The 26,437-nt window shown below is 47.1% G+C and overlaps 1 protein-coding gene and 1 long non-coding RNA gene across 2 annotated transcripts in view; both read left to right on the top strand.

Moving 5' to 3' along the window:
* YPEL2 (yippee like 2) overlaps positions 1–23,994 on the top strand; it is a 33,343-nt gene extending 9,349 nt beyond the window's left edge. Inside the window, exons 2-5 of the mRNA XM_065647382.1 lie at positions 2,896–3,208; positions 18,415–18,458; positions 19,243–19,351; positions 20,519–23,994. Coding sequence (XP_065503454.1) covers positions 3,092–3,208; positions 18,415–18,458; positions 19,243–19,351; positions 20,519–20,608 — 360 coding nt within the window. The 5' untranslated portion in view covers positions 2,896–3,091 and the 3' untranslated portion in view covers positions 20,609–23,994. The remainder of the gene's footprint in view (positions 1–2,895; positions 3,209–18,414; positions 18,459–19,242; positions 19,352–20,518) is intronic.
* Positions 4,525–11,146, top strand: LOC135995819 (uncharacterized). The gene is made up of 2 exons (XR_010607178.1): positions 4,525–4,637; positions 10,204–11,146. It is a non-coding gene; the product is annotated as an uncharacterized LOC135995819 (long non-coding RNA).
* Positions 23,995–26,437: the final 2,443 nt, after the last annotated feature.

The following is a 26,437-nucleotide window of genomic DNA, read 5'->3' as shown; positions in this document are numbered from 1 at the left end:
TCTGTGGGCTGCTTTCTCCAGCCATTCTGCTGCAGCACTAGGCAGCTGATCAGAAAATAAGTGTTTGGCACGGCAGGATGGGAGGGAAGGAGTAAAACTGGTGGTGGGTATATTCACCTGTCCGTGCTGAAGAAAAGGAGAGATGGGGGATTGCACCATTTCATTGCAAATGAGTGAAATCTCAGGTTTAGGCACAATCTGTTTTCTCATTCAGAAATGGGGTGAGGTGATTGCCAGTCCTCGCGCTTTCCTCCAGATGGTCTGTCCAACGTAATCTGTTCCTTCCAGACAGCGCTTGGTGCTTTGCCTTGGAATCCAATTGCGTTTGGCCGCAGAAAGAGCACACTCGGTCTCCTGCTTCCGTGCGCTTGGAGGACAAGGCACATGGCTCACAAATTCCAGGTTCCCAGTTCTGTCACGGCTGGGATATAAGGTATCGGCTGCTGACTTCGGGGCTTGGCATTTGGGGATGGTTCTGTTGTCTTGTGACTGTAAAGGCTGGTGCGTGGTCAGTTCAGGACTGCGAGGATCTGTTGCTTTTACTTACATCTAGTCAGCAGAAAATAAGGGCGGATTCTGCTTTGGTTTGCATCTCGTTTCTGCCCCTTTGCAAACTTAAGGTTCAGTCATCGAAGTCCTTGTCGCCTTGGAGGGGAAAACAACGCTGTCTAATGCGAAACTGTTATAACCTGACACTATAATACCTCCGTTTTGACAAAATTCAGGTGCACGTAGAGGACTCGGGCAGGATACAGGTGAAGACTGCCTGATTTCTCTTGTTTCTCAGATGAGTGCAAAAGACAAATCTTGCTGAAACCCAGAGATGCAGCTGTATAGCAAATAGTGCACAAGCAGTCTGCTCAGTTACAGGTTGGCCGGATAAACTCCTGGCAAGAGCCTTTTTGACTGTACAAGAGGAGATTTAGTTCCTAACGATCTGGGAAGTGAGCGGTTCTGTGTCAGGATGGGTCTTCCAAAGCTCCCACTGTAACTTTAATTGGAAAAGGTTAATCTGTTTAGTTAGTGTTTGCAAAGAGCTTTAAGGATGAAAAGTGCTATGTAAGCGCTGACTATTATGATCATGATAGATATGCTTTATCAGCAGTTTGCAGGATGAGTAAGTCTTTTTTTTTTTTTTTTTTTTTTCTTTCCAATTTGAGTGTAAGGGACCTGCCTCTTCTGGAGAGCAGAAGAAAAATATTTCAGAAAAAGGAAAAAATGGGTATCCTGTTGTTTACTGGTGCCTGCCTCCTGTTGAGCACTGTGCATGGTCATAATGTAATGAACCTTTTCACCAAATGCTGCCCGTGGGAGCCTGTGACCACCTTCCCGTGTGGAGTTTGGAGCAGCTGCTCACTGGGCAGCTTGTGGACCGCGTGCCTGGCTCTCAGGGGTGGTTCAGCAGGTGATGCTCTCAGAAGCACTAAAGCAACTTGGCTGCCTTGAATCTTCTTTTTCAACGATGCTGAGAAGACTAAGGAGCAGAATATTGAAGACAGGGGTTTCCATAAATGGTGCTTTACCTAAGCGATGAGGGTTTTTTGCAGATCTCGCTGTCTGTCGGTGAGGCTTTCCAGCAGGGAGCTATTTTAGCGATGTAGCAGCACAGTGACCTGGGCTGGCTTTATTCTAACCTGGAAGATTATCAGCTGTGATTCAGGCAAGTTACGCATGCTGGCTCAGAGACCAGCTCTTAAGCTCTAGTACTTTTCTGTTTTGTCCGCTTCAGAAATCCCCATTGCAGGTCAGGTGTGGGGGGTTTGTTTCTTGTTTTTCTTGGGTTTTGGGGGGGAGTAGCGTTGTTCCAGTATTTGATACACAGAGTGCAGGCTCAGAAACTGAACAGAATCACATGTTTTATGGCAAGGAAAATCCTCGTGGGAGGAGCAGCCAGAGTTCATGATTAATTTCTAGAGCATGCATGCATGCCATGTTTCGGGGAGGGAGGGGAGCTGCCTCCTTATCCTTCTTCCATCCTCAGAAGGAACATTTGTAGCTGGTACGGCTTAGAGATGTGGGATCTAAAAAAACCTGATTTCTGCCAACAAAAAAAAGACCCAGACTCGAGCTGCCTTGTGGGTTCTGTCAGATGATGTCAGATTGTAAAATGGTGTTTCCATCCTGAATAGGATTCTTAACTGTCTCTTGCTATCAAGAATAGTCTTTGGAGGCTGTTCCTTGCTTTGACTGCTGTCAGATGTTCTGAGTTTAAAAAAAAAATAAATGCTAGAGTGCGGTTTATAGAGTAGCTTCTACCTTCAGAGCTCGCAAGGAGTTCTAAAGGAGAGTGTAATGCAGTAAATCTCCGTTTCCCATGTGGAAACTGGGGCAGAATGGAGAGAAGAACTGGTTTGGTGACTTGTGCACTTTCCTGGTGGCTGGGGAGACCCAGGTCCAGCTCCCAGCTTTCCCGCAGGTTCCTGGGGTGTCACATCAGCGGGTCACACTGGGCAGCAGCCGGCAGGGCTGACTCGGGGGTCCGGCTTGCTCTCTGTCCAACAGGACCCAGCTTCTCCAAGGGTTGGTACGGAGATGGACCTGGGTGTGTGCGGCTCTCCAGAGGTGTTTGGGACAGACTAGGCTTGGTGAAAATAATCTTTTTAGCATCTTTGTGGCTCTGTAGTCACTTGCAAATCCATTAACTGCTGAAAGAACAGAGATTGTGGTAGGAAGATGGTAGATAACAGAAGCAGGGAGATGTGAGAGCAGTCAGCAAATCAGTGGTGGAGCTGTGAATGAAACTGTCCTCCTTGATCCAACCTGCAGACATCACACCCGTCTCCTGGCTGCTCCGACTCTTCCCTGCTCTCTCCATCAAAGGCTGGGTCATTCAGTGGGCGCAGAGACCGTTTTGTGAGCTGAGCGTTCTGTCTCTGTTCTTTCTTTTGAACTTAGGTTCGTGCGAATTCCCCCGTTCCCTCTGCCCGAATCTCTTCCTCTGAAGCGGTCACCAGCGTGTGGAGCCTGCCCCACACCCGTCACCTGCCAAACCACGGCCTTTACCTGCGTGTTCCGCTGTTTCCCGTGCGACCCGTCCTGCGGGAGCGCCTCCTGGGCCACCCCCGAGTTCACGCAGCGCTCCGTGGCTCCAATGGTGAAGATGACAAGGTCCAAGACTTTCCAGGCGTATCTGCCTTCGTGCCACAGGACCTACAGCTGCATCCACTGCCGGGCTCATCTCGCCAACCACGATGAGCTCATTTCCAAGGTACGTGCGTGGCCTCGCCCGCAGGTGCAGGGCGGACGCCTCCTCCCCAGGGAGCGGAAGGGCGCGTTCGCCCGCGCTGCAGGTCACTTGGCGTGGCCTGAACCGGTACCGCAGTTTTTTTGCTTGGAAAATTGGCTGTCAGCCTGAAGGACCTATTTGCGAGCTGTTGGTTTTGTTTTAAGTGATTCCCACTGTCCTCACGTATTTTTTCAAAGCTTTGGGTTGGACTAGATGGTCTCCAGAGGTCCCTTCCAACCCCAACCATTCTGTGATTCTGTGATCTTGAAAATAGCTGTAGGGGACAGTTTTCCACCTTTGGGCCTCCGGAGTGCTTACAGGTGGTCCATCTCTTCCCATGATACTGCCTCCTCCCTCTCATTTCCAGTTGTAAAACTGCACTACCTGATGGCCAGGACTGTGTGAATTACCTTCCCGATACTTCTTGTTCGTGTACGTGCTTTTCAGCACGGCCAAAGGGTTGTTGCGTGATGGTGATTTGGAGGTGAAGTGTCTGGAGGTATTCTCTCTGCTGAACTCTGAGCTGCACCAAACAACTACACTAAAGCCCCTACTTAAGGGGAGGTTCTCTGATGCTTCTACCAAAATATAAGACAAACTTGCCAAAGACTGTTGAGTTGTTGCTCAAACCCTCATATCGTTGCCAGTCTACTAACAAGACACTTTGCAGTGGAAAAGCAAGGGGCGGATGGTGGGCTGTGCTCGGAGCTGGGGAAGGTGGAAGGATTCTGTCCTGTCTTGTGATCTGTTGATCACAAGGGAAAAGGGCTTGAGGATAAGCTAAATTAAAAGCTTTCAGAGCCGGTAGGTCAGGGGCCTTTGCAGAAGCAGCAGGCCAGTAAGAGGATCTCTTTCTGAAGTGTGAAAACTATACGTTCTCGAGTGTGTATTGGAGCCTGCAGTGCCTGGTTGCGGTCAGGCATCAAGTTTCCAGGTTTTGGCTGCCTCGGCAATCAACGATTTAATAAAGTTCATTCAGCTTATAAAGTTTGTGTTAGAAAAAGCAGACACACCATAAGATTTATTAGCTGGGAGGAAATAGTGCTGTGAGCTCTGTGTGTGTGTGCACAACTCAAACCAGTTCAGCTTCTCGGAGCAGCCTGGAGAGAAAGGCCGGGATCGGAAGAGACAGAGGTGCTCTGCCCGTTGGAACGTGTGCGCTGCTTCCCCTTCCCGTTGGCACGGGAAAGACTGGAATGTGTCACCTTGCACCAAGGGCATCTGTCCTTCCAGGCTTGACATCTGAGCAGCTCTGGGCGTCCTTTTGGATTCTCCGTGCTGGGCGCTCAGACGTCTCCTCTCCCATCGGAGGCCATCTCCGTCCTTTTTCTCGCGGTTGTTGCATGGGCCAGGTTGATCCGCACCTCCGTGGTGGTGTCTCCACGCCGAGCAATTGGATTTAAGTATTCTGGTATGAATAATGCTGATTGCGGACTGCTACAATTTTGGTTTTTGCAATTTGCGAATAGGTAGGCTTCCTATTAGGACTCGCTTGTGAGTCATTCTGGGCCTGGTGAGGGTTCCTCTTGTTCTGGTACAGTTGCTGTTCTTCTTAGCAGAGCTGTCCTTGAGGACCGCTGAGCCTCGGGCTCTTCAAGAGGAGGAGGTTGTACGGTTCCTCAACAGAAAGACGTTTTGAAATGTAAATGGCAACAGCAGCCTGGATGTGAAATATGTTGAACCCCTCAGACCAGCTACATGACTTCAGGCTCCTGTGCGCAGTTGAGATATCTGTAAAATGGGGTAGTCACTCCCCTGCCTTTCTGTTGAGAGTTGTTACCAGCTGGATTCTGTGTTGGAACACGATATGGTTTACTGTATAAAGAAGGAGACCCGTTTCACTTATTGCTTTTATGGTAGATTAGAATTTGTACTCTGCTTTTTTTTTCTTTTGACACGGCTGGTCCCCAGCCAGGGAAAACACCAGGCTGTGCGCGCCCGGTGCTTTCACCTCTGACATTTCCTTCCCCTCCTTGTTCCACATCCACGATCGATCTCGTCCCCCGCGCAATGCAGCCAGCTTTGCAGGTAAGTAGCTTCCAGCAGGGCAATGCCAGCTCCGCAGACTGCTCAAAATTTGAGCTTCTAGCCGTCGAGGCATGAAGTAACTGCCCGAGAATGCTGACTGCTAAAATGTGGACACGGGAGGGAAGGTATGAAAGCACAATATGAGGCTGTATGCATTGAATCATGGAGGTATTAACTCCGGTGTGCTACGGTGCTTGTGTCTGCTCATTCTGAAAGTTCATTGTAGACCGCGGTGTAAATTTGTAATAGTGTTGGGACGGCATTGCTAGTGGGCCGTGCAGCTCGAATGTAAAAGATTTAGAGGTTTAGGTTTTATTTTTCGTAGTTAGAAACCTTATAAGATACATTCTTTGTAGAATTGAAAAACTTTATAAAAAAAGTAATTGTGCAATCGTAATTTGTACAACTGGCTATTAAACTGAGAACAGAAGGGCAGTCCCTGCCTCAAGGGGTTTCCAATATGTGTAGAAACTTTCCCAGGCAAACTTAAATAGTCATCTTTTTATCTGTTTGAGTTAGATTTTAAACGTCTCCCTGAGGCCTTCTGCAGTTCTTTCGTCACAGCCTGGTATTAGCATCTGAGACCCAGGCAGTGCAATTGCCATACTTGGTTTCCATGCGAAAATGTGGCAAATGGAAGGAAGAAACAAGCACCGTGAGGACTGAGAAGAGAGGGGAAGATTTTGTCTGGAGTGTTTCTCAGACTGAAGCGTATCCCATCTTGAACCTGCCTACGACACTTTAATCAGAACAGCCCAAATGACACCATCTTTGGAAGAGTTCCCCAGAAAACAGGCTTTTATGTAACAGCAGGGTGTTGGTGGTTTGGCTTGATGAAGTTAATTCCTCTGTTCCTTTCGCCCCAAGTTGTGCAGAGACCACAGGAGAGCCATGAGCTTTTAGCTCCTTTGGATACATACAAATTGCAGCATTGGCTCGTGCCGTTGGCTGAAACACGAGCTGGAGCTGAATCCCAGTATTGTGCTGTGTCAGTCAATACTTTATTTCCTCTTCATCTCCAAGTTTCCCCCCTGGCCCTTCAGCACCAGCATGAACTTACTCTGACTTCAAAGTGTTTTGCCGGGACCAGGTATCCAAAAACTCTCTGACAAATACACCTTGGCAGGGCAGTTTTTGCTTTCTTTTCTGCTTAAGGAACAGCTAGTGCATTAAAATGGGTAGAAGGTTTCTCGATAAGCTATTGCTATTTAAAGAAAATAATCAATGCAGAGGCTTTTAAGAAGATCCGAAGCTGTTACATGAAGCCAGTTACTAAAATGTCGCCTTCTTACTTGGCCTTTTATCTTCTGCAACTGACGGGAGAAAGTGGTTTGGTATGTCTGATTTGTAATAAGATCTAAATTGTGGGTTGGATCGTCTGGCCAAGAATGGCCTTATAGACTTGGGAAATAGAAGGTGATAAGATAGATTGGGTGGAGTAAGTAACTAGTTTCCTTTTGTATGTTCCTTTGGTGTCTGGGTTAGCATGAGTGGAGGTTCTTGTTCCCTTACAGCAAAGCATCATTTAAAAATCTGTGCCAAATTTAGCACATACTCTTGTTTCGTTGCTTTTTCCAATGCCTAAGTGGACTGAGACTTGGAGAACTCAACCTTGCCCTGCAACAGATTCATCTGTGACCTCGAGTAAGTCCCTTAATCTCTTTGTTCCTCCTTTCCCCACCTGTACAATTGAAATGCTGCTGGTTTGTCCAGTCTGCTTGGAAGATAAAGCTTTGGAGCAGGTACTGTCTGCTCTTATGAATTAGTACAGTGTGTCCTAATCCTCTTTGGCTTTACTGTAAAAACAAAAATACCATGCCAGGCGACTGTCGTTCAAAAGCCTATTTCAATGCCTTCAAATTGCCAAAAAATAAGTGAAAGATACTTGTAACGTTTATCTTTCCCAGACACAACATTCCTATGGCTTTTAGAATGTTCGAGAAAAATCTATATTTGATAATCAATGGTGGCAAAACTTCTCTAGGAAGGAGATGGAGGGGCTTTTCTTGAGAAATGGGCCTTCCGCATCATTTTCTAGTGGGGCCTGGGGAACAGCTGACAAAATAGACATTTACCAGTGTAAATGACATTTTTTTTCTTAAAGTGGCAGATGTGATGCTGGTTTCTACCTACTCTGCTCTTCAAATTCTTTGTCAACCTTTTCTGTTTGAATTCGTATATACCTGGTGCCCAGTAAAAAATAGAGGGGAGCAAGAGCAGAAAAATACAGGCCAAACACAGCTGTGGTAGTGTCTTTATTGCTGGCTTTTTTTTTTTTTTGCTATGGGAACAGTAATTCAGCGGAAATGTCCCCGATTATGGAAATATGTAGGGAATGTCTTGTGGGCTCCTGCAGTTTCTTTTTTCCATGAATTACTGTGATCCAACTGCTCAGCATTATGCAGTGCTGTATCCTCTGAAGTTAGCCTGAGGCTTGCTGAGGACGTTTAATATTTTCCTTTGATGTCTGCACGGGACCCTTACCGAACATGAAATCCTTCAACACAAAAGGCTGCAGCTCCTCCAGCATGGAGAATTTAGGAAAAAAACAGAGAACTTGTGTGTGCCTGAATTTCTCGACTGGGGTTGGATTGTTAGCCGGGGAGCACGTAGGAGCTCTTTGCGATCTTTTTCAGGCGGGAGTTGCAAGGTTTGTAGGCAAATCTGGCTCCTGGTCATTGCGGCCTCGTTGCGTCCCTGGCGAGCAGGCCGCTGGAGCCTCAGCTGCTTGGTACAACAGCCTCTCGCTGAGCTTTACAGCATCAAACTTTGCTCCGTGGTGCAACTGGGGGATCTGACAAGGATTTGAAACTTTGGTGCTGGCTTTCAGGTGGGTAAGTTGTGGACTAATTCAGCTACGCTGAGGCATTAGGTGCACCCTGTATAGGTGAAGCAAGCAGCAGTTGTTAGGCTTTTTGGGTTTTTGTGTCTTTTGGTTTTGCTTTTTGTGTTTTTTTTTTTTCTTCTGAGTACGTGGGCAAGGCAGTGTGTGATGTTCTTAGTGCGTTACTCCTCACGAACCAGCTGAAATTTTTATGTCATTTTGCCTTGAAGACATGGAGTCATTTGCTGGGTGGGGGGAACTCAAGCCAAAACAATCCTAAAATTACAATGTAGTGGTTTCAAAACTTTAATCTAATGGAAAGGGATATTTAGTAAGTGTCCAAGACTGGTCAAACGAAAATCCTGCATTTCCATCATAATAAAAAACGGTGTGTGGGGTGAGTCGAGTATTCCCTTTCCCTGGGTAAAGTTCTCTACTATTTTTCATTACACGGGGTTTCTTCTTGCTTAAAAAGTAGATCTTGTTTCTTCCTAAATATGAGTTTAAGTTCCCAGCTTCACGGTGATGAAGTCTTAAGGCCAAGAGCAGCTGTCACACCATCACATCTGACCTGCTCTGGAGCATGGGCCAGTGGATTTCATCGTGACTGCAGCACGTCCTTCAGAAAGAGCATTTAGGCTCAATTTGAAGACTTCAAGAGGGAATATTCAGTGCTCCCCTTGGTCGTTTTTTTTTCCAGTGGTTAATCATCCTTACTGTTAAAAAAAGTGGAGACTTTGAGTTTAGATTTGTCTGGCTTGTGCTTCCCATCATTGGCCATTATTTTCTTGCTACAGAAATAGATCTATAGTGCCTGCTGTTTCTCCCTATGAAAGGTTGTGGTACGCAGTAACTAAGGTCACTCTTGATCACTTTTTTGATAGGCTAAATAGATTCAGCTTTGTTATGGTGCAATGTGATTTTTTTTTTTTTTTCCCCACTTCTATATCATTTTTATGGTTCTCTTCTACCTCTTTAGCATTTCAACATCTTTTTAGGAGTGGAAACAGGGCTGGTCTCATTGTTCCAGGCTCAGACTCAGCAGTAACATCTTCACAGCATAAACATTTCATAATTGTATTAGTCCTACTGGCTCAGCACAGTGAGCCTCTGTTCTTTTATTTGCTCTTAGCTCTTTATTCACCGGGTTTATCAATTTTATGCACATTTCTAGAAGCTGTCCAGTAGCTTTTGGATCCTGCTTTTCAGCTCTTGTTTGCTAATGAATTGTCACTTCTAGATATTATTCAGAGCTTGCTCTTAATTGCAAGTATTGCTAGAGTTCAAGCTGTAAGTGACAAACAGCAAAGCAGTTCTGTGATAAGTCGTTGGAGTGTTTTAGCTTCTCATTTCACTGCTGTGAACTTGTGTCAAGGTATCTTGTAGTTCTTGCCTTCCATGAAGTTTAAAATTAAATGTGGGTTGAGAGGACTTCAGTTCTCAGTAGAACAATGTGTCATCAAAGTTGTTAAGTAGGAACCTTTTCTGTAGCATTTTGACCAGGAGAATTGAGCGTTGATGAGGCGAAGATGAGCTCCTGCAATCAAACCCATCCCCAGGACCTTTACTGGGCTGTGGTTTGAGTACTTCTCATCAGCTCTGAGCAGCCTTATTTAGGAGGGAATAAACAAATAAAAATGCCCTTTGCAGGAAAAAGTCAGGATATGAAATCCGAGCTGTGCAATGAGTATTTGTAATACCTATTCCATAGTGTGGCTACCTAAATTAGTCTTTCTGTCCTGTGTAATTGCTTCCTCTGGGGCTCACCCTGCAAGTTCCCAGGCTCCCTCCATTCCTACTGTCCGTAATAGGATCCAAACACAGTCAGGATGTGGTTGTTTAATAGAAAAAGCCCAAGGTAATTTGTACGTCCTCGTATAATCGTGTTTATACAACAATTAATTGCTCTGTGATTTTAAAATATTTCATTCTGTTCCAAAAAAGAAGGAAAAAGGTCATAATTCAAAATGGTTTAGAATTCCCTGTCAAGGAGGAGGGATGGGGTAAATACGGATTTTTCTAATCCATCACTTTCTTTGTGGAAATAGCTCTCATCTGCTGCTTCCTCTGCCTTAGAATTGATGACCTGGGCATAAATAAAATATTGCTCCCATTTATTATCCAGGGAACTGCCAGGGACAAAGGACAGTGAATCGTCAGGGATTTTGCTGCAACTGCTGCAAGTCCTGAACAACTGGAGCACGGAGCTGATCGGGTCCGAGCCTTCCTGGGTTCCTTGGGTGTTTCAGTTGGAAGAGGAGATGCCAGCAGGCTCAGAGCCTTGCCGATGGGGTGAACTTCTCATGCACGTGTGTGCTTTGAATCTGATTTATAGTTGTGAGAACAAGCCCAGGAAAAATGCAGATAGGAGTCTCACAACTCTGAGACCTCTGGTTCAATCTGCATTTTAGTCGGGCGCTCACGTGAGGGCACATCCACAGTAATGGAAGGAATTTCAGTACCAAACGCTTGTTCTGTAGTGGACACGAGCATTCAGAATTTAGGCAACAGATTGAAGAATGAAGGATAACTTCTGATGAACCTTCTCAGCAATAAGGTGAATGTACAGCAGCTTCATCTCGCCGCGGTGGATCTTACGCAGGGCCAGAGAAGAGCTGCTGCCTGGGACGGATCTGCCTCTGCTGAAAAGCAAGTCTGCTCTCGTTGTCAGCATTGCTGCTATTTTGAGCTGAGCAGCTGTATTAATGGAAAACAGCGTTCCGCTGATACATGGGCAGCCGCTATTATGCTGCTAATTCAATAACTTGTTGCATTAGCAGTTTCCATTTCCCATCCCAGTTCTGTTTTCTGTTTATCTCTAAAACCCATGCAGTAGCAATAATTAATGTGGAAAGAAAGGGCTTTACCCTCCCCCTGCCACTCCTTTTTAAAATGATTTGATTGTTGGATGCTTTGAGCCGATACCAACCCACAGGAAGACAGCAGCACTCAAAAACGGGGGAAAGTTTTGAAGCACAACAGTGGCAGCAAGCAGAGACCATCAACATCACAAGAGAAGCCCCAAAATATTGTGAAGTTTTAATAAATTCGATATTATATTTTTTCAATTTGCCTTCAGTTGTTTGTGTCTTTAGCGTTCACGTTTTGAAATTTCACTTTGTGGGCTAAAAACACATTTTAAAATAAATAAGAGCAGAGTCCAGCAGCCCAGGGCTTTACTGGGGAGGCTGGGTAGCCCAGAGCTCACGGTAACATGATGAGATTTAACAGCGTCACATTTGAACTGAGTTGAAGTCTGGAGGGGAGCCTGCCAGGCACGTCAGAGGGAGAAGGGGACAGAGCAGGTTGTAGCTACTTTCTGAATTTTGTCATGCTTTACAGAGCTTTGCTTCAGGCTCTGGCTTAGCAAAGTGGTGACTTAAATAGGTGTTAGAAATTGTTGCACTTGAGGAAAAACAAAAACCTTGATTTTTAGGCAATCTTCATTTATTGCAAAACCTCCGAAGAGATCTCTCTTCTGCAACTGTAATGTAAAATTTCCCTTTGAAAGAAATCTCCTGCTCTCCCCTCTGGTGGTAATGGACAGTCGTACTGACACATGAATTAATAACTGGGAATTTGCTCCGGGATCCTGACCCATTTAAATCACTTTGTGCAGCCTGCGTGCCTGGGAGCCCCGCGGCCCCGTCCGTGTCACCTTCTCCTGCGCTGACGTGTGTTCGGGAGCCGCTCTGATGAACGGGACAGAGCAGCGTTTCACCGCCCGGTTCTCATGGGATCAGGTGTCTGTAGCATCCCGCTTGTCCTTCATCTTCCTGAGCAGCGTTGATAACGCTGCAGAGTATGCGCCAATCATCATCTTCTGGTTCAAGATGCGTTTTCCTCGGTGTTTTTGAGATTCTTGTGAACAGTCCTGATTTTTTTCTTAGTTTCAATTCCTAGAAACATGAAGACAGAATCTCTGTTTTAAAAAAGATAAAACCAACACCACCAACAAAAAACTGGTTTAATTTGCCTGGATTTTGAGCCAAGCTGAGTATTTTAAGGCTGGGGAGCGGGGAGGCTGGCGTGGGGCACTGCAACACTTGGATTTCGGAGCACAGCACAGTCCGTGATGTGAAAGCTCTTGCAGGTTCAAGTAGATCTGAAAGTGGCTTCAGCTGGCGGTGGCAGCGACCTTCTTTCAGCCTTTTTGGAGTGTCTGCCCTTCAGTCCTGCTGCCTGTGGCACGGGAGGGTTGAGGACTTAGACCCAGCTCATGCGCACAGAACAAGAATCGATGCTTCCCCCCAAAAGGAGGATGTAGCAGAAGCGTGAGGTTCTGCAGTCACTGGTAATCATTACATTGACCCTTTCCTTGACAGCATCAGAGAATTTATTTCCCGGGAGGCGATGCCAGTGGGGTAGCCCGCTGGTATTTTTGCGGGTGTGTGTTCAGACCTTTGCACTGTCTGGCCGCGGTCTCTCCCCACCCGTCCTGTGCGGTAAAGGGCTGAGTTGGTTCCCATTAGAACAAAAGGCTCTTACCAGCAACACCCTCGTCCCTGCTCCTGTCGGGTGTGGAGGGAACAAAGGGGTTGAACAAACACCTGCTGCTGCCAGGAGGCAGAATTAAAAATTGTAGTAACATCTCCCATCAGAATTTAAAAAAAAAAAAAGAAGCGGTAACTTCTTTGATCTTTGCAGTCTGTGCACCTTCCTTCTCACAGACTACATAACCTGAGACACAAGCACAGTGTGAAACTGCTCAGATGTGGCTGGTTTTAGGATGAAACATGGCAGACTTGTAGTTATTCACTGTGTGGTCGCACAGCAATGTAAACTGCTGGGGAATAAGGCTGTGCTGAATTAATTGAATTACTTCAGAGATGCGTTTGGTCCACTAATTCCATATCGACTTTGGGCTTTAAATAGCGTTAGGGACCCATGTTAAAACCCAATTAAAACTCGGGAACGCGGTTTGAACAGGGTAAGGTCACATCCGTGCACGAGGTGGAATAATGTGACCGGTTCCCCTGACACGGGTCTGTATCGCGCATAATCGGAGCAAAATTGAATCTCGGTTTAATCTGATCATTGACTGTCGCTTCTGTGGTGAAGAACAAGGTGGAATTAATGAACCCTAAGGAGGTCTCTGTAGTCTGCGCGGATACAGGGACCAAGTAATTGAACTCGTGCTCCCTTGGGAAATACTCGAACACGATGCAAGTAGAGGGTTGAAATGGCTCACGCTGTCTTGTGCGGCCCCCGGAATCTGCAGCAGGTATTTTCATAGTTAAATTCTCCCAGCTTTCCACCGTGCCACGACTGATGAGTAACCTCTTCTTAGTATCACCATGCACCTGGTGCTGTCACCAGGCGTAGCGGTTCCTCCGAACACATTGCAGGACTTAGCTTTTTAATCAAATCATTGCTGACGTAATTAATCGGGTTTGCAAGATGCTATTAAGGCAGAGCATCCTGTGCGATGTTGGGTTTTAGGTGGGATAGCAGCTGATAGGAACTGGGATTGAGTGCTCGAGGGAGCAGGAGGAGTGTGAGGACAGCCCGTGGTTTGGAGCACATCTTTATACGCAAACTCCACTTGGGCTTGACATCATGCACTGGTCATACTTAAAGGTCTCTTCTACTCAGATTGCGTTATTGATGTTTAAGGGTTGTATTAGACGTTTAAAGGTTAAATCAGCAGCAAGAATAGATAAATCTTACAGTCGCTGTTGTGCAAATGACAGTAGTAGCTTAAAAGCAGAAGTTGTATATGTAGGTGGGAAGTGATAACAGAGCTGTCTCGGAGTCGATTGTTGGATGATTTTTTCCTGCACAGACTGCGGTGCCGCTTAAACCCGGAGCTCATAAAACTGTTTTCTCTTACTCACTGAACGGCTCCGTCCCAGTGGGGATATCACAAGCGCAGAAAATGTCCTTTTTTGAAGAGTCCAGATGGCTGTGGCCATTTGGCTTCTCCCGGTGCTGCCGTTTCCCATCGCCCGGGACGTGCCGACGGCGTCGCTCTCCGGCGCTGGCTTTGGGCCCTCGATCCCGTTTGCATCCTTGCAGCGAGAATTATTTGTGGCTTTGGAGAGCGTAGCACAGAGGGGCACACTCCGTTCCTTCTTCCTCTTGTACGTCTTTGAAACCAGTTGCCTTTTCATTTTCGTTTTATTGGTTTGTTAAAAGGCCGCCAGCTGGATATAGGTGAGCGGGGGTTTTCTCTGCTGCAGTCTGCGGAGAACAAGCATCAGTACGGAGCCATTTAGTCCTGGCAACTGCTTCCTATTTTTCCAGATTATTCCAGCCAGCTCTTTTTGTGTCGAGCCTATTGTCAAACGCTGTCACAAAGACTTGGGGTATTAATCCTCTCGTCTGTTCGTGTGCGGAACTGCTGAGTGGGCTGTGCAGTGAATGAGACGCTGTAGGTACGAGGGAGAAGGGGTAGGGAGTGTAGGCGTGTTTGGAGCACATTCAGAATTCGTGCCTTTCCCTGGCTGTACTGAGTGAATGTAAAAATTTTCCTTCTGTGTCTCCACCAGTAATGGGAATGTGCAAGTGTCTGATGGGGGTGGGAAGGCAGGTGGAACGTGGAACAGGCCGGAGCGATGGAGGGGCAGAGCCCTTCTCTGCCTGCGTCCTGTGGTCGTCCGTGTGCTATTTGTCTAAAAAAGAATGCTCTGAAGGAGTTGCGCATCTCGCTCGGAGCAAACAGAATGGCAGATTCAGCACTTCACGCTGACGCCAGAACATAACAAATGGGCTGAGCCGAACTGACAGCTCCCAAGGTCACGGCTGTGCAGTATACGAGGATTCAGCTCTGAGTCTCGCGGGCTGAACCCGTCTCCAGCGAGCAGAACGTCTCTGCCGCGGAGGAGCTGGCACTTCTCAGGCGCCGGCGGCGCGTTCCGCGCCCTGCTGCGGCAGGTCTGCTTTCACAGCGTCTGTGGGACCCAGACTCCCTGTCCCACAGACGGTCTCTCGCTGGAGCTGCAGTTCTGCACTGCGCTGCTTTGCCAGCAAATCGAGGTTGAGAACTTCCTGCTCTGAGCAACTCGTGTCTGCCCCCATACCGTGATTATTAGGTGGTCTATGTGATTGTCCTTTAAACTGGATCCGTGATAATGGTACAAGGAGAAAAAAAAAAAAAAATTTCCTTCAAACCCACCCGCCCCCCACCAAGTCTTTGTTTGTAAAAATAATGATTTCACAGGTCTAATTTGTAATCAGCACAGCTGAGGGGGCCATAATGAGTGTCTGTAAACTGGGTGATAGGAACTTCTAAAACCAGAGCGGCTGCCGAAGGCATCTTAACGCGGAGCTTCTGCTGTAGCGAGAGGCAGCTTGGCAGGCGAGGATCCGCGGCTGATCCAGGCTTGTGGTTTCCCACCCGGGCACTCCGGTGAGCACCTCGGGCCCTGCGGCTGTTACGTGTCTCCGAGTGGAGCACCCGGGAGCGGGGAAGGTTTTTGAACGTGAGTACTCGGGTGGAACAAGCTGTTGTGCGCTGCACATCTCCAAAGCGTGTGTTTTTCGAGAGGGTTCAGGCGGGATGGGGAGGGAGAGGTTTGCCGCTGGCATGTACAGATGTGTTTCCAGCCAGACATTGAGCGTTCGCAGCGCAGAGAAAAATATGTGCTTGGGCTTTCAGTGGGAAACAACAACAAAAAATCCTTTTCCATTTCTTTCAGCTGGAAAGCGATGCCGGGAGCTGTTGTTTCAGAGAATAAGCAGCCTGGGTTTATGAGCATACATGTAAGATACACCTTTGAATGTGTATCGTGAAAATCTACGTTGAGAAAATGTATAGCATACAAAGTAGGTGACTGTCACTGTTCCGTGAAAACCAAGCATGTCATGGAAATATCTTTGTGTGTTTCTTAAAAAAAAGGAGTATCTGTTTGTATATAAATATATTTGTTCCTTCTGATTTCATAGTGCCCATTACAGCATGTGCCAATTTTTCTGGAGTCCCAGAAGAGAAGGAACATCTCCAGAAAATGCTGAGGTTACAACACCCAGATAAAACCTGCCTGTGCTACCTTTATAAAGATACAGGCGGGTTGGTCTCACAGAGAGCAAATGCACTGGTGAACTGGAGATAGTTGCCAGACTTCTCTTGCTGCTTCTTATATGATCTGCCAAATCGTTAGCTGGCTGGAGGGTGAATTAAGACAGGCAGCAGCACTGAAAGCCGGGCAGTGGTATGTTGAAAAGTTCTGCTTGGGCAGGGGATAATTAATGTGATTTTTTTTTTTTTTTTTTGGTGATGGCCGCCCTTAGATACCCTGAAGTGCTGGCTTGAGCTGGAAGGACGGGCACCTCTCAAAGGATGCTGCTGTCCCCTGGGAGCGGGCTGGAATGTGTCCTGTGAGCCCCGAACACAAAGCTGATGGCTTTGGGTTTGCTGTTTATTAAAGACAGGCCTTTGTACAGCAGTAATGGAAAATCCTATTTCTGTACCAATAAAAACTTTGCTCCCATGGTTGTTGTTATTGGCAAACTTAGTCACTTTGGTGTTTATGGAAAAGTATTTACAGGGCAGGACTGGGTGGTGAGCAAGCTTCATCTGCTTTCATTTTGCTTTGATGGCGCACATGTTGCTGGGGGAACCTTCTCTTTCATCCCTCCAGCCCATCCCCAGTCCGTCCTCCGGGCCGGTGTCCCTCTCGTGCAGTTGGACCGCCCGTGTCCCTGCAGTTTGCTGCAGCAAGGTAGAGCCTGGCCTGGCTCTGGCTTAGGCTCTTTTTCTGGCCTGGGGGGGCTCAGCTTTGTGTGGGTTCCTGCTTTACCGCAGGGGACACTGGAACAATGCAGCGTGTGTTTTGTAGCGCTCGGGCTACGCCGAGTTGGCGTGTGGGGTATCAGCCAGCTGACAGCAACAATAATAAAGAACTTGAGTGCTGCAGAAGGATTAAAAGAAGCTTCTCTAATAAATGCAATTACACAGACATGCTTGAGCCATGTGTCCTATTTAATCCGGGCCCAAGAAAAGAGGCATTCCTCAGGGCATTGCTTTTGTCGGAGTGAAAGAGATATCCCAGTGCCTCCGGCATCCTCTCTGAATCCAGAGTGGCTCTTCTGTGCCTTGGGTGGCAACTGATGTTGGGCTTGAGATTCCTCTGAAGAGCAGCTATTGCTCCAGAACCGAGTCGGTTCTTGGCCAGGCAGAGCCCTTGCTGCCAGCCAGACCTCACAGGCAGCGTCGCGTTTGCCCACAGAGGCGCCTCTGCTCCGCGGAAAGGAGCCGATTGCGGATGCTCTTGCAACTGGGGATCTTCCAGCGGGCCCTGGCCACAACTGGTGATGATCTGGTGTGTTTTTGCTGCTGCGTCGTTCTCCCTTGTCCGTGTTCGTCTCTACCCAGTTGTATCTCATCCCTTATCGCTGTCTACAACTACCTGAAAGGAGGTGGGAGCATGGAGGGGGTTGGTCTCTTCTCCCAAGTAGCAAGTGATAGGACAAGAGGAAACGGCCTCAAGTTGTGCCAGGGGAGGTTTAGATTGGATAGTAGGAAAAAATTCTTCATGGAGAGGGTTGTCAGGTGTTGGAAACAGGCTGCCCAGGGCAGTGGTGGAGTCACCATCCCTGGAGGGGTTTAAAAGGCATTTAGACAAGGTTCTTGGGGACATGGGTTAGTGGTAGAGTTAGATTATGGTTGGACTCGATGATCCTCAGGGTCTTCCAACTGAAATGATTCTATGTTTAGATCGAGCCCTGAAGATGTCCCTGGCGTCAGTGGGGATGTGAAGGCTTCCAGACAGCTCAGCAAGGTCGAAGCCTTTTGTAAAATCACTAGAGGCTGTATTTGTGTGCACAGCGCCTTGCACAAATAGGTCCCGATCTCTCCGTTCAGTTCAGCATCCCATCTGTGCAGTCGTCCGAAGGGGAATTCACGTGCAGCGATGTTTCAAAACTGCAGCAGCGCGATGGGAAGCCTCTGTGAGCACCTTGTTCTTGGAAAAGAGATTGCAGTCAACGTTTGGCAGCAAGGCTGCATTAGGGAGGGTTGAGGCAGTAGTGTGAAATACATAAACTGAACCAAAAGGGTAAAAATAGACATTGCTGGGATACAAGGGGGAAAACAGCTTCACTCTTGAAAAGCACATTGGGCTTGTCCAGCACCGGCAGTGCTGGTGATACCAGGTAAGTTCCCGGGGGGTGGCCAGTGCCATTTGTGACGTGGGTGCTGGACCAGACTCTGCTCATCAGGGCTCATCCCCTGACGTTTCACTCTCTGCTCTTTCCGTCTCGGAGGCTGTGACGATGTGCGTTTCTCAGGCCCTGGCCAACAGTTGCTATAACTACCATTAATGCAGTTGCGGGTCCTGGTTTAGCCTTTTTTTCCATCAACCAGCCAACTGAATTTTGTTTTCTTGCTTTTCAGTCCTTTCAAGGAAGCCAAGGACGAGCATACCTCTTCAATTCAGTGTGAGTATAACTTCAGACGTGTCATCTCTGCGTCTCATAGGATAAAATTAACAAAACCCTCATGAAGAAGCAAACAAAAGGATAATCTTCTTTTAGGAAACCTCTGCCTGAGACTTGGGAGCTTGCTGAAAATATTTGGAGAATGAGGCAGGAAGCAGCACTGATTCCAATTTGATTTTATGTTGAGGTTTCAGATAAGCAGCTTAGGAAAAGGTGGGTTTTTTGATTGAGAAATAAGAGCTAACAGATGAGTCATTCTCTTCTCAGAGAATGTAGTTGGACCAAAGAGACAAAGTTTCGTAAATGTGGAGAATGAATAATATCTATATACGCGCTTACTTTTTAGAACTAGCATAAAAATTGAGCATAATTTTCCCAATAACTGAGAACAGTTTTGCTGAGATCACTGCTGGGATGTCTTTCAGAAGAACTGCTGATTTCAGTTACATTTTTCAAGTTTCTATTTGGGACAGTAAAAATACCATTTTATCAATTTCAAAATGAAATTCTTTCTCAAATGCATAATTGGTGCAATTTACTAGAAGGTTATTAATCTTCTGTTCAAAGCTTTATAGAATTGTGAGTTGCATAAAAATTCTATTTTACCTTTTCATTCTGTTCTGGAACTGCGAGAGGTCTTTGTTTCAGGCCCAGCTGCGGTACTCAGTATGCTGAACCTCTTCCTTGTGTTTTTAAATACTGCAATAAAATCGCTGTCAGCTTCATTGCAGCATCTTGATGTGGAAAGACACACTAATAGGGAGCATCTCTCCTTTTTCCCCAGAGTTAATGTGGGTTGTGGCCCTGCAGAGGAGCGGGTGTTATTAACAGGATTACATGCGGTTGCAGATATTTACTGTGAAAACTGCAAAACCACACTGGGTTGGAAATATGTGAGTATCAGTATAATTTGTTTTTCCTGGGGACATCTTTGCTCCAGCCCTTTCCGAAGGTGTGTGCATGGTAACGGGGTCTCGTGGAAAGACCATTAACTGGGAACCAGCAGTGCGGGTTCTGGTCTCTAGCCACATCATTTTTCCTTCCTGCATTTCCATTTTCCCTCCTGTCTTGTGTTTGTTGCATCCATTAAGAGCAGGAGCTTTGTAGCTAATATGTTTTTTTACTAAGAATGTACACTGCAGGCCTGGTTTTGGTTGGGTGTCCCTTAGCGGTACTTAACATAAATGAGGATAACTTCAGTCAGTCTTTGTGGTTCGTATTGTCTTTTTTCCCAGTCAATATCAGAATAATAGAATGATCCATATATTGTTAATCCTGTGTCCTTCCCACTGGAAATGCTATTGAACATGAGTTTTATCTGTTTGCTGTCTGTTGCTCTTCGTAAATTCAATTGCCTTCAAATAAAGGCTTACGCTACATCCTAATTTCTGCTTCAGGAGGCACGCAGTGTACTTGTTTGTCAAAACATTTTGGCCAGTGTCTGTACAAAACATATATTGTATCTGTGGCCTCTGGACAGAAATATTCTTTAATAAATCAGTTGGAAGGCTATAAAAAGTAAAGCATCAAAAATTGATGTGGTAGGAATTCATGCAGAAACACAGCATGGATCTCACAAATGGAGAAGGACACGAAGTACATAAATTGAGGTTATTGTAAAACAAAATACAAAATTTCGTAAACGCAGCAGTGAGCCCAAGCCTCTGTGGTGACAGAGCTACATTTTCTGGGGTGCGTTTGGTGCACACGGATAATGCGCACCTGAGCAGAGCCGAACTGCTGTTGAGGGCGCAGCCTCAGGAACTGGAGTCCCTCCTGCTCAGGGGTCCCATGGATTTCCTCGCTTAGTTCTGCAGCGTTGCAGCACCGCCTGTTTCTGCAGGTGCAAGCAGACGTCTGTCTATAAAGACGGCTAGAAACAGGATTTGAGACTCTTCCAACGTAATTTTCCTGAAAGCCAAGAGGGGAACCTGCACTTTGACTGTTGTACTCTGTAGACAAGACTTGTACCAGCATTCCTGGATCTGATCTGTAACAGCGACTTTACCTTCAGATACCATCTTGATCTCATTCTTTCTCCCTTGTTTTTTTTTTTTTAGGAACACGCTTTTGAAAGCAGCCAGAAGTATAAAGAAGGCAAATACATCATTGAACTAGCTCACATGATCAAGGATAATGGCTGGGATTGAACGGAAAGAGCCCAGCCCTACCAGCGTGTAAGAGAATGCCATCCAACCGAACATTATATCCAAGAGTGAGAGAGTGACTGAACGCTTGGTTCCATGCATTTAGAGGCTCTGCAATTTGGGAGCATCTTCACACCCTTCTCCATCTTTATTGGTGACTGGCCTCTAAATTTCTGTCTCTCTGTCTCTTTGCTTTGTATCTGTTTGTGAGTTGACCCTGGCTGCTTCTCTCTGTGTTCTGGCGTTGGCTAAGAGAATGCACCGAACGCCCGACAGCCATTCCATGTTGACGAATGTTTAAGTACAAACCGAAGTTGGCTCTGTGGTGGCATTTTATCAGAAGGTCTCGGTGCGGGAGGAAGACCTGAGTTTTGGGCAGGAGAAGGTGATAGGGGGTGGGGAGTGGGCCCGAAGGGGAGTCATCACAAGTTGAAACTCTTCTCCTTTAAGTCCTGGTTAACCAAGGCTTGAAACTATCTACTTGTCTAAATGGACAGAAAAATACCTCACGGCTGCGTTCTCTCCGAATCGTAAAACCGCCGCTCCGTCGCTGGAGCTTCAGTCTAAGCTGGCTGAGCACAAGTCACAACCAGTTCCCCCCGCAAGCTGATCGCAATTCTGTGTTTCGTTTGCCATTTGTGAACTTGTTGTTTGGTGGGGGAGGACCCGAAGGCTGGAGAGGTCCCGCGCCTCTCCTTTCCCTCGCCGTTTCAGGGTAGGTAGGTAGGCCGAACATCCCAACAGAACACAGCTGTGGGGAGCATCCCCACCGCTGCAGAAACCAAATCCTGACTACCGAGCCCCTCGGAGAGGAGGAGAAAACTGCCTAAGGCACAAGGGGTTGGAGCTGCTGCTTAGAAGATACGACAGAGGGGAAATAGAGGCACGTGCTGGGCAAGAAAGAGGAAATAGCATAGAGAAGGATGGGGACAAACTTCGTCACGCAGGGTGCCCCTTGATTTCCTGGCCTCCACTGAGCATCCTTGGGGGTCTTTCACCAACCCCTCACAAGTGCAAGTGGGAAAATGCTGTTACAGAATCTTTTTCTTAAATCCCAGGCCCCAGCCATCAGCTCTGCTCTTGGAGCTGACGGAAATGGTGCGAGAGTGGGGAGCGGAGGAGCCCGGCACTTGTAGCAGTGTTGCACAGGTGGATATTTCAAGCCATGAGGTATCCTCCCCAAAACCTTCCCTCTTTTTTCCCGGCTCCCAGGAGCCTGTTGCAGGCACAGGGGGATGGGAAAGAAAAAAGAAACTAAACATCTTCCTCCTACCCCTGAAATGGTCCATGCCTTGGAGTTTAAAGGGGAGGGGTAGATGTGGGTGTCATAACTGCAAGGGACAAGTCCTTCCCATTTTAATTTTTTCATTTTAATTAACGTGGACCTTCCCAAGGTGGTTGGTGGGGAAGGGACCTGGTATGTGAGAGAGGAGCTGTGTTAGACGTAAATGACAATGTGAAGTTTGCTCTGCAACAGTCCAGCCAGTATCTGGTGCATAACTCCAAGACTATTTAACCGAATTAGTTTTTATCTCTCTGAGTGAGTTTTCTTTTTGTTTGTGGAATTCTTTCAAGTAGGTTAATCCACTGGGGGAAATCTTTCTTAATCCAGAAGGAAAGAGTCTTGTGCAGGGGTTTGTAGCTCCTTACGAAACCGAAGCTGTTGTCACCCCCACCCCACCATACTCTCAGTTGGCTGTGGGGATCAGGACAGAGCTGGCGGTGAGAAAGTAATTTCAAATAAAACAAGGAGATGTGAGCAGAGACGCTACTTATGGATCAGGGTGGACTTTACCTGTTGGGTCCTTGTGCTGAAACCCAAACCTGATGGCCCGTCTCAGCAAAGGCTGTTTTTTCTCTTGAATCAATCACCCGCATTCCCTTTAGTGAAAAAAATCGAATAGAAATCAAAAATTCACACTACCTTGTTGATTTTGGCACTGGCCTGGTCCCATTTTCCTGTTTTTGGTTGCTGATCCACAACGATTTATTGGGTTTTAGCTAGTGGGGAATAATCTGTGTTGTTTGGAGAGCTCTTCGGTCTTCCCGGGTGTGAAGCCTTAGGGGGATCTGTTTGGAGCTGGGAGAAGCAAGAGATAACCCCAAATCATTAATGTATGAGAGTGAGAGAAAGAGCATACATGGGCTCGTGGTTTTCTGTTGGTATTTAGGGTAATCACCCATTAAAAAGCTATAAAAAAGGCAGGCCTGTCTAGAGGACTGCTCTGAGAAACAAGCGCACTTACTGCAGAGAGCTACCAGGCGTAAATGTTTTTATCCATGTATTTGGGACAAGAAAGGACAAGGATCCATCAGATCGGGCTGGTTTTAACTGTTCACAGGGTTTACGCTTTTAATGGCAACCAGTCTAAGCTTGAATACAGCAAGATCTTAATCTGGTTTTAATTGGTTTTGTCCCATCAGCATCCACAGATTCACGCTTGCTGAGAATCTCACCTCAAGCCCCGATACAAAAAAAGAATATATGTGCCTGTGAACGTCCCCAACACCCAGAGAATTATAGGTAGAGTGACTTTAATGCACTGTCCGGGGAGATAGGGAAAAATGGGCTCGTGAGGCTCATTGGCGTTTGTTCTCTGCTGCGTGTCCATTAAATACGAAGCGCTTCTTATTCCGCTGCTAACTCATCTGTCACTTGCTGCGTTGAGACACGCAACAGTTTTGGGAGCTGGTGACCCCACGGGTGATGGGATCCGTACGTTGTGCCACCACACCCAGCACAGGCTGAATCGGTGGCTCGTACAGTGATTTATTCAGAGCATAACCAAAGAACCTCGCTCCCCGCATCCCTCCAGTGCTGCTTTCCCCGGGTGACATCCTTGAGAAAACACCAACCGCAGCGAGTTTTGCCTCTTGATTTTTTTAATGTGGCAGCCTCGTCTCTGGCAAGCTGCGTTATCCTTGAGTTTACATCACCCCCGCCTCCCCCTAAGCTCAGGCTTGAGTAAGTTTTTAAATCGTTTTGCTCTGGTGGATTATCTGGTGTGAAATCCTGATCCCTGTAATAAATATTCAGATGATAATATATACAAAGCGTGAAAAAAAATTATCTTGTGAAATATACTTTTGTAAATATTATTTAATTTTTTTAAAAAGATAATATATTTGGTGCTGTTTTCTCAGAGCCCCTCCCTGAGAGCACTTTTTTGTTGTTTATAAATGATACTGTTTCCTTCTGTATTTGTTGGAAAATGTGTTTAAAGGGAAACAAAAGTCATCATATACGTTGTCCTCTTAAGTTGATCCGTTTTAACTCTGGACGTGGCAGGAGGGGGAGTCGCTCCTGCTTCCATCCCGCAGGATTGGTGTCCGGGGCGGGCGGTGCCGGGTTGGGGACAGCAGCGGTGCTGGGTTGGGGACAGCAGCGGTGGCGGGTTGGGGACAGCAGCGGTGGCGGGTTGGGGACAGCAGCGGTGCTGGGTTGGGGACAGCAGCGGTGGCAGGTTGGGGACAACAGCGATGGCGGGTTGGGGACAGCAGCGGTGCTGGGTTGGGGACAGCAGCGGTGGCGGGTTGGGGACAGCAGCGGTGGCAGGTTGGGGACAGCAGCGGTGGCGGGTTGGGGACAGCAGCGGTGGCGGGTTGGGGACAGCAGCGGTGCTGGGTTGGGGACAACAGCGGTGGCAGGTTGGGGACAGCAGCGGTGGCGGGTTGGGGACAACAGCGGTGGTGGGTTGGGGACAACAGCGGCGGCGGGTTGGGGACAGCAGCGGTGCGGGTTGGGGACAGCAGCGGTGCGGGTTGGGGACAACAGCGGTGCGGGTTGGGGACAACAGCGGTGCCGGGTTGGGGACAACAGCGGTGCGGGTTGGGGACAACAGCGGTGCGGGTTGGGGACAGCAGCGGTGGCGGGTTGGGGACAGCAGCGGTGCGGGTTGGGGACAGCAGCGGTGGCGGGTTGGGGACAGCAGCGGTGGCAGGTTGGGGACAGCAGCGGTGGCGGGTTGGGGACAGCAGCGGTGGCGGGTTGGGGACAACAGCGGTGTGGGTTGGGGACAGCAGTGGTGCCGGGTTGGGGACAGCAGCGGTGCCGGGTTGGGGACAGCAGCCTGTGGTCCCCGTGTGTGGGACACGAGGTGGCTCCGGACACTTAGAGAGGGCACCAGGAGCTGGAATTATGGGCAAACCACTTTTATTTAGTGCCCGAGGTCCCGTGTGAGATCCCCTGACGAGTCCCCCAAAAACCAGTGGGTCCCATCTGGGCTCGGCTTCCCCGGGGAGATCTGGTTTGGAGGAGCCAGGCCCGAGATTTTCTCTTGCACCAGTATTGGCTGGAGTGAGGTAGATGTTGAGATTCAGAAAACGGGATTGAGTACAAGCTGCAGCCTCCGAATTGCTGTTTCCAGTTGCTTGGAGGCAGCAGGGATGGAGGATGGAGGTTTCTATCTAGTCATTGTTTTTAAAACATAAGTCTTTGGACATGGATCCTGGTTTTCTTTAGGGTTTTTTGTTATTTGGTTGTGTTTTGGTTTTGTTTGGGTTTTTTTTTCTTTTTTTTTTAAACCAGGCTGCTACCTAACAGAGTAAAAGTTTACCTCTGTGGCAGTAAAGTTCATGTTTTTTTCTGTTTTCCTTTCTGTCTTTAACCTCCCCTTTCCCCCCCTTCTTCATTTTTGATTCATTGAGTCTCGTTTATCCCAAAGTGGACCAACAGCACAAACCACTGGACTGTGTTTTGCTGAGCAAGGAGCTGTTTTCAGTGTTGAATAACTGTTGCACGCTCTTTAATTCTCTGGTTTTGGTGCACACAATTTAAAGATATACAGAAGAAAAAAAAACAAAACAAAACAAAAACAAAACCTCTGAATGAAATCTCTTGTTCTTGTGATGATCAAGTGAGAATTTTCTCTGTGTGCGTTTTTCTAACTGGTATGTGAGTGTGTTCATCATGCATTTCACTGCACTGCCGTGCGGCGGGGAGAGCATCACGTTTCCATGGGAACCCGTTCTTGGATGAGGAGGTGACACCCAAACCCGGGGGGGGTGACCAGGTTGGCAGAACCAGAGCTCGGCTCAGTGGGAAGGAGCCTCTTCTCACAGGTGAGACGCCTCGGAAGTTAAATGCTCAGAAAACAATGGCGCTAAACAGAGATTTTGCAGAATCCTGTTTGAAAAGAGTGAGCAGGAGAGGGGAAACAAAATCACCTTGAATTCAGAAAAAAAACAAACGACATATTTAAATGCAAGCAGAATGGCATTGTGTAAGGTACAACCACAAATAAGCTGTTCTCATAGTTACGAACTGTATGTATCCTTTGTTTTGTTTTTGTAAGGAAATGGGAATGCTTTCCCCACTGACAAAACTGAAGGACGATATTTCCAATACCAGCCTGTCTGTTGATGCTCTTGTGTTTACAAACTGTGTATACTTTTATTTCCTTGATCTTGTTTTAATTTTATTTTTTGGCATATTCTTTCAGGTTGTTTGCTTCGGTAATAAATGCAATTGTTTGTTTTGAAATAATTGGTTTTCACCTTTTCATGTGTTTGTACATTGTAAATAGTTCTTCAGTATTAGAGGGAGATGTATTGTTTGTCATATTTACAATATGTGTTGGTGCTCATTTGAGAAAATAAAATTTTCAAGTACTAAAACTGCTGGTCGGTGTTTCTGTTTTAATCTCTTACACTCTGTGCAAATTGGAGGCAGCAAAATTTGGTTGTTTAAGAAATGTTACATTTACCTTGCAAATAGCCACATTATCCTCTTTTCCATAGTCACAGGCAAGAATCTCATTGGGCAAACAGCAAAAAGTTGATTTAGTACAACAGGAAACCCCAAACGGACCAAGAGATGGTGCTGAGCTGCCC

Source organism: Caloenas nicobarica, chromosome 17, assembly GCF_036013445.1.
Source record: "Caloenas nicobarica isolate bCalNic1 chromosome 17, bCalNic1.hap1, whole genome shotgun sequence".
Lineage (NCBI taxonomy): Eukaryota > Metazoa > Chordata > Aves > Columbiformes > Columbidae > Caloenas > Caloenas nicobarica.
The sequence above is the reverse complement of the archived record's forward strand: the minus strand, read 5'-3'. Positions and strand labels throughout refer to the sequence as shown.